This window comes from Brachycentrus maculatus, unplaced genomic scaffold, assembly GCF_059751285.1.
Source record: "Brachycentrus maculatus isolate JH-2025_06_01 unplaced genomic scaffold, ASM5975128v1 h1tg000203l, whole genome shotgun sequence".
Lineage (NCBI taxonomy): Eukaryota > Metazoa > Arthropoda > Insecta > Trichoptera > Brachycentridae > Brachycentrus > Brachycentrus maculatus.
In genome coordinates, this window is record NW_028280954.1 from 1,039,657 (window position 1) to 1,047,586 (window position 7,930).

Sequence of the window (7,930 nt, forward strand, 5' to 3'; positions counted from 1 at the left end):
TATTTAGCACTTCTCCAATCAAATGAGGATATGTATTGTAAATTAATTATTGGTGAAAATGTAGTTGAATATTTTTTTTTAAATATATAGGAGTGGCGTTTTATATTTCGCAAGGTACAAGTGCGTAAAAGATTGATATTCTCTGTCATATTACATATACATACTCTAAATACCAACACATCAATCTCATTATTCGTATAATATAAAGTATTTTACTAATAAATGTCAATAGGTTGTTGAATTTACTGGTGTCAGCGATCAGTTTTACAAAAAATATATAAAAATTAAAATGCAAATGATAGAACTGAAAAGCGTTTAGCTGTCAGAAATAACGAGCGGATACGATAAACAATATCAATTTCCAGCTAAATATACAATATGGGTACAAAGTTCACTCATAACCACACAAATTCAAGTGAAGTAGATCAAATGAATTATTTATCAACAATTTTATGATATTGTACCTGATTGGAGACATTTCTTGAACGCTTCCTCCGCTGTCACCCATTCTGGCTCTCTCTGCAGCGGCTGGGAGGGTTCATTGGTGTACGTGTAGTAATTCCTATTTGATTTATTTGACGCTACACCGCCAAATTGGTTGAAAATAACATTGGACAGCCGAGGCAACCGTTTCACGACAGCGGCCATTGCAGTATTTGCACGGATTATTGAGCAAAATAAAACACTGTGAATTCTTTGAAGATTCCCAGTTATTGAATAATTCAATCCCGAAGCACCGGCCTTGTTTTAACGGACCAACACTCACGGACGAGACTCACACACCCAACCAGTAGCAAATTTCTTTGACAACTGCCCGCAGCTCCTCAAACCCAAACCCAAATAATTGCCTGCTGTCAATGTCATCAGTGCTGACAACGTAAAAAATAACGCCATGCAAAAGTTGGTAATCGAATATGTTGCACACGTTTATGCTTGTCGCACACGTTCTTTTTGAAGTAAGGTATTTTGAGATACGTAAATAAAAATCATAAAAATTTATACCCGAGATAACGATATTTTATTTATTTAGAAATTTAACAGAACATTAACATAAATACATTAAAAATAATGAATAAAAAATAAAACTGGTAATTGTAACATTCCAATTACAAAATTTCATAAATATTAAATGAGTTCAAAGTAAACAGCAAGAATAAAGTATGGCAAAAGTTAAAAAGATTAAAAGGCAGACTTAATTTAGATAACGTATCTAAATTAAGTGTATTCATTTATTGATACGTAGTATCAATATATTGATATGTAGCATCAATATATAAATATCTCCTGTGAACAAACCCAGCGCTGTAAACAAAAATTTGGACACACTTAAAGTATTGTCGTATTTCTCATCTTATCAGGGATATGTATTTTTTTTCTTTATAACGAGTATATATAATAATATATAAATGAAGCTTAAGAAGGGGAATGATACGCGGTGTTACATAAACCGTAGATAGAATTCAGAGTTACTTGGATGTTAAGTAGGTAATTTATAAAAAAAAAATATAAATATGAAATTTGATTTTAGAGGAAGGTAAGGTCGTAGGTTAACGAGGGAAGAATTTTTACCATAAATCTAATCGATGACAGCCGACAACAACAATAAAGTATAAAAGAACCTCTCATAACGAGCATAATTCGTTCCAGAATCTGAATCGTTAAGCGAAACATTTTTTCCCATAGTTAGTAATTAATGTAAGATACGATAATGCGTTCATACCGAAAGAATACAATTTTTAAAATATTTTTTAAAACGTTTATTCATATAAATTTTTATATAAATTGTTAAGAAGTGTAACAACTTGGAATAGAATTTAGATTTAAAAAAAAATGTAAATAAAAATATGAATTTAAAACAAATAATTAATTTTTTTTAACTAGAAAAGTGTGTAAAGACATTTTTTTGCAGACGCTCAAAAATTTGGCTGAAATGTATCACAGCATTATCATTAAATAACTTTGTCACACGAATCGTTACCTCCTTATTAGGTTGATACGATGCAACAGTTTCACAAACAAATTGTGAAAAAGTTGCTCCCTTAACTAGTGATATTTCGCATTTTTTAAAGTGGTATTACACTAAGTAAACAACGAATGATAAGAAGACAAATTGTTTCATCAAAATTAGGATTTATTTTATTGTTATTATCAAAAAATGTAACTGATTTAACTAAAATCTTGATGTTGTAATTTGTCAAGTATTTCCTCCGTGTTGGAACTTTTCATTATTGATTTTTGGGCAACAATAACAATATTTTCTTGAATGTTTTTGCAGATACTTTGTGGCACATTTTATAAAATAAAACAACTTTTTTTCTCTCAATACTTTTTTTCTCCAACCGGTTTCGACAAGAACCTTGGGTTAAATGTGAACCAATTCTAAAACATTGAAATATTCATAGTTGGTGAGTGGGCAGGTTTAAGGAATAGTAATTAAGTTAGATTTGGAGTGGGAGGGGGGAGGGGTGAGGGTGTGGAGTTTTCATTACTTTTATTTCCAGAAATGTGAATAGGAAAAATAATAAAATATGGCTGCTACTTAAATCCAATTGACTATGTATTAATCATATTTAAAATGTGTTTTATCGCTTTTTTCATTTCTAAAATCTATAAATCATGCAATGAATTTTTTCCTAGACTAGAATCCACTCGCCAGAAATTACACTTGGATGGCTCTGGATTACTCTGGCCAATGTCTGTACACGACGGATTCTTCACTTCTTTGGACACGTTGCGCGTGGCAACAAGTATAACCGGGAAAGATTGGTTGTAATTGGTAGCCTGGAGGAGAAGAGAGGGAGAGAAAGATCCCCACACGATGGACCGATCAAGTTAAGGTGGTTGGAGCGCTACGTGCAGCGCAGTCAAGGGATAGCTGGAGAAGAGTCATTGCTTCGACAAAGGTCACAACCCTCAGTAATGAGTAGTATGAAAGAGAAGAAGTTGACAAATTCAACGTCGTGGATTTTGAAAGAGATGAACTTAACAATACATTCTATTTTTTTATTAAATAAGTAAGTGACACACCCCACCCTGTATTACAGAAATAAAACATTTTAAAAACACATTTAATATTTCATTAATATTTTGTACACCAAATTATGACTAACGGTAACATCAAGTAAAAATCAAACCATATATGTATAACTATAATAAAATAACAACTTTATGATTTTTGTATATAAATTTTATTTCCGCCTCCGTAGTGTAATGGTCAGCACGCTCGGCTACCGTTCTGGAGGTCCCGGGTTCGATTCCCAAGGGGGGTAAAATAAATATAAGTGATTTTTTCACTGTCATATTTATTCAATAGTACCCTGGACTGGTACCTGAAGCGGAGGGCTGATCACCTTTCCTTCATGTGTAAACGATCAAGATAACACTGCGTTTATATGACACAGTGCCCTATGCACCATTGGGGTGCGGATAAGGGTTTTATTATTATATTATTAATTTTATTTAACCAGCGACCATGTTTTGTCGTTACCGATATCATGAGATTGGTGATCTGATGATGTCGGTTACGACGAAACCCGGTCACTGGTCAAAAAAAAATTATGTGGAAAAAACTATATACATAGTTGTTATTTTATTTTATAAAATGCAGTTCCACCAAGAAATATCAGATTATTTTTTGACATCTCATCAAAGATGAAGAAGAATATGGAAGTCTGGGCATTTACGGGGCTGACGACCGTCATCGGCTGGTTTAAGTGATCACTTTACACACGTGTAACATTCACCAATTCTACCCATTATTGACAACCACACTACTCAAATTCTTGAAAGTTCTTTATATATGAACCAATTTAGAAACCTTGTTCTTGAATCACTAGAACTTCACTAGACATCTATTGGTGAGATGTAAAGAAGCTTTTTATCAAGCAGAAACTCTTATATTAGTATGTGAGGTCCAAATCCTGGATTATAATCACACACATGGGAAACGCCAGAAAATACCATTTTCATTTTTATTATTTAAGCTTATAATTTGACCAGATAATTATAATTAATAATATTTGGACACACTCAAAATGTTGTAAAGAAATATCAGTATTACAGAAATAAAACATTTTTTAAATACATTTATTATTTTATTGTTGTACAACAAATTCATGAACACTTATGACACCAAATTATGACTAACGGTAACATCAAGTAAAAATTTAAACCATTTTATAATTTAAAATTTAAATTATAAAATGCAGTTCTACCAAGAAATATCAGTACAAAACTTAAATTGTATATAATGAAATATTTGTATCGAAGAGCGATACAAATATCCATTTTTTAAAATACATGTAAGACTATTTTCACAATTTTCTTATTCTTATAATTTAATCACAGTTTTTCTTTTAATCTTATATTACAATTTGACCCTAGATTATGGGACATTCGTAAAATTTACGACAGACATCCAATCCAATCTGTGAGGAGCATCGAGGCAACACATGTAAAGAATACAGTGGCAACTAGTATATCTACATATTTTATGTTCGTATTTTACATAAAATTAAAAAAAAAAACATGTTGCACTTATTTTTAAATGTTTTTAGTAAACATTGTAGGTACATAAAATGTAAAATAAACTAACTAACTAACCATCACGCTGCTTCCCCGCAGGGATAGGCAGAGAGAATCAAACGCCACACCACTCTGTCTTTGCAAACATTCTTCGCCTCTTCTACATTCATGCATCTCCTCATACATACCGGACGATTATTACGACTCCTGACCCGGCTGCTTTCAAGTATTTGACATACCTGATTGTGCCAGGTTTTCCTCGGTCTTCCTCTGCTTCTTTTTCCAACTACATTCGCCTCATAAATTTGTTTAACCGTTCTTTCCTCACTCATACGTTCCACATGTTCATACCATCTCAACACACCTTTCTTAATTTTATCGATAATACTTATCTCAGTCTTGCATTCTTTCCTTATTTCATCATTCGAACATCTATCAAACATCATTTTGCCACACATTCGTCTGAGGGATCGCATTTCGACTGCATTCAGTAGGAATTCAGGTAAAATGTATAATCGTCTTAAAATTAATTATAATCCAGTATTTAGGTACATTGATACAAGTCCCGTGGTCTAGGGTTATTTGAAGCGTTTTTGTGATAGTATTTTACGAAAATACAACACTTTAGAAAGTATCTAAAAAAAAATATTTAATTACTTACAATTAATAAAAAACATATATAAAAGTTTACCAAAATTAATGCTTAAAGTAGAATATCAGTTACTAGAAATATGTACAATTACAAAGCTTGTCATTCTTTTAAGATTCTGAGTAAAGATAATATCAAATTATACTTTGTATTTTAAAAGCACTGTTAACTTTGTCATATGGTAATATAACACTCTCCTTATCATTCATCCTTCTCTTTGTGAATTACCGCTTAAAAACACTACTTCCCAACTACCGTTTACTCAGTAGGTTAACTGTAGGCTATAGTTTTACTTAGTCTTGATGAGAGAATGATTATTTTGAAAGTGGTAGTCGTGGAGTAGAGTTCTCAAGTGGTATTGCACAGAGTAAATGATGAATGTTAAATTATACTGTTGAAAAATAGACTCATATTAAAAGAAATGATAATAAATTTACAAGTTTTCTTATCATAATGTTCATTCAGTCAACAAAGAAACTTCTATATTTTACATTTTAAAACCTTAAAGTTACAATGCAAAACAAAGCAAGCATTTACTAAAAACATAATAGGAAAGCGTAGGTATTCGTAACGCGAAATAAAATACATGGTAGCCAATGAAATAATTGGTACTCAGTATGTGGACTCCAAATCTCAATAAGTATAAGGTGTTTTTTTAGAGGCTCGGTTTTTAAACTGCCAACATTGTTTCTACAGACTGTCAATTTAACATTGACAATTGATTTGTAGTCAGTACGTTCTGCCATGTAACTATGAATAAACTGCTTGACCATTACGCGCATTGTAGGTTCCGTGAATGGGCCAAAAATAATATTCAGCTTGATCCTAATTCCCAATTTCCCTGTTCCTTATTCAATCTCTTACGATCCTAATTTATGAAGTTTTCAGAAGAGATTCAGTTCTCACTGTGTGTGCTCTGGTCTCTATCCCGTACATATGTAACCAACATACATATTCCTATCATATTCATGTGTATCCAATAAAAATATTCATTATTTGCAGAACTTCACTGACTCGAAGTATTATTAGAAATTTTGTAAAAAGTTTACAAAATACATCTGCAATCACTTTTTTTCAGAGTACCAAGATCATGGATCTGTGGTGTCATTCACCTTAATTATCAAATAACATCTAACGGCGATAACACATACTAAACACCAGATAGCAATTGGAAATTCCAGGAAAACATTCCTGAGAACAATGTAACGACCGACGCAACTTCTCACGTCCTGGGTATCGAATAGCGTCTGGAGATAACACACTGTCTGGGCAGGAACATAGGATCTGGAGAGTATATAAAGGTGGAGACTTTGTCATAACATAACGTCGTAACATCGCTCGCGGCGAGCATCATCGAGCATCCGAAACTATAGATAGAGCGCTCGGCTCGCTGTACTGACTGCCTGAATGCTCGCATCGTAACGTGTTACGTTACAACGTACCGGTCAGTCTCCACCTTAAGGTTCAGCCCCCAGAAGCTGCTATCTCTGATCTGATCAAAGTGTTTCAATCACAACCCCTGGCCTCCCCTAAGCAGCGAGCCCAAAGATCTTACGGGCGGGAAAAGCCTTCTTAGCGAACCACAATCTTTATTATCACAAATACTACAGCAAAGTTTGTAATGTAGACATCGTAAAAGCTGGTTTGAAAACTTGGCACTAACACTGTGGAGTAACCGACTTGCATATGGTTATACAGTGAAAAAATGTATGTAGTAAACAAATGGTCAATGTGTCTTATTTGCACATATCGCTCATTCAGTACAACAATGACGTAATTACATTTTTTTATAAAAACAAGTTAAATATGTCAAAATGAGCAGAAAGACTATTTACATGGGGAGAAACATGGAAAGAATTGATTTTGTGGTGAAACGCTGCGAGATGGCGCGAGTGTCATTGTAGAATTGAGTAAAATGGCGGCATTTCTGTTGCTACAACGTCTGAATGGCGTCTCCTGTAATATTTCTAAAAGTGTAATTATGCAATTGTTGCACTAAATAAGCGATATATTGTATGGGACGCATTATATGTGCATTAAAAAAATCAAAATGACAATGTAACGATTAGGGCGCTTGTCCACTACCCGGAATTCCGTGTAGTTTTACCGTCCGGCATGTCAGTAAGCGTTTTAAAACGACGATTGGCTTGTGTATTGTCCATCTTTCTTCGGATCGGTGTGTGAATACGTTGCGCGTAAATTCGATCACGCTAAATTGTCGTAGTCGTTTTCATTTTTCAAAACCGGACTGCCGGACGGTGAAATCCCGTGTAGTGGACAAACGCCCTTAGGGCATATAGCTTGTTATCATAAATGAAGTTTGGTATCCGGAGTAGTCTCCAATAACACTGTAACCTAATGCTTTGCGGATGGCTTTGCCTTCAGGTAAAGGCAAGATGTTGAGGCTGCGTTATCTTACGCAGTGGATGGATAATGGACCGAGATGAAGAAGTTAGTAGGGGACAGTTCATTTGCAATTTTAACAAAAAAAGTATTTTGTTTTTAACTACACTCGTCAATTAGAATTCATTAATTGTTTCAGCAATTACTTTGCAGTAAGACATGATCAAATTATAAATAAAACACCTGTTTTTAACCACTCGTAATAATTTCAAGAATGATAAAGTTAAACGCATTTAAACTATGAAATTTTTTATTATTATTTTGTTTGTACATAAAAATAAGACTTGACACTGGCAGAAACATCCTTTCACTGGGTGACTGCCAAATAATAAAATAAAAATTATATTGATACAA

The 7,930-nt window shown here is 33.4% G+C and overlaps 1 protein-coding gene across 3 annotated transcripts in view; it reads right to left on the reverse strand.

Annotated features, from left to right (window-relative positions):
* LOC148307252 (succinyl-CoA:acetate/propanoyl-CoA:succinate CoA transferase) overlaps positions 1 to 812 on the reverse strand; it is a 42,658-nt gene extending 41,846 nt beyond the window's left edge. For all 3 annotated transcript variants that reach the window (XR_015837889.1, XR_015837888.1, XM_088263825.1), the window contains exon 1: positions 465 to 812. Coding sequence is in view for 1 of the 3 variants with exons in the window: in XM_088263825.1 (XP_088119951.1) it covers positions 465 to 648 (184 nt within the window). In the remaining 2 variants the exon portion in view is untranslated. The remainder of the gene's footprint in view (positions 1 to 464) is intronic.
* Between the last annotated feature and the right edge of the window lie 7,118 nt (positions 813 to 7,930).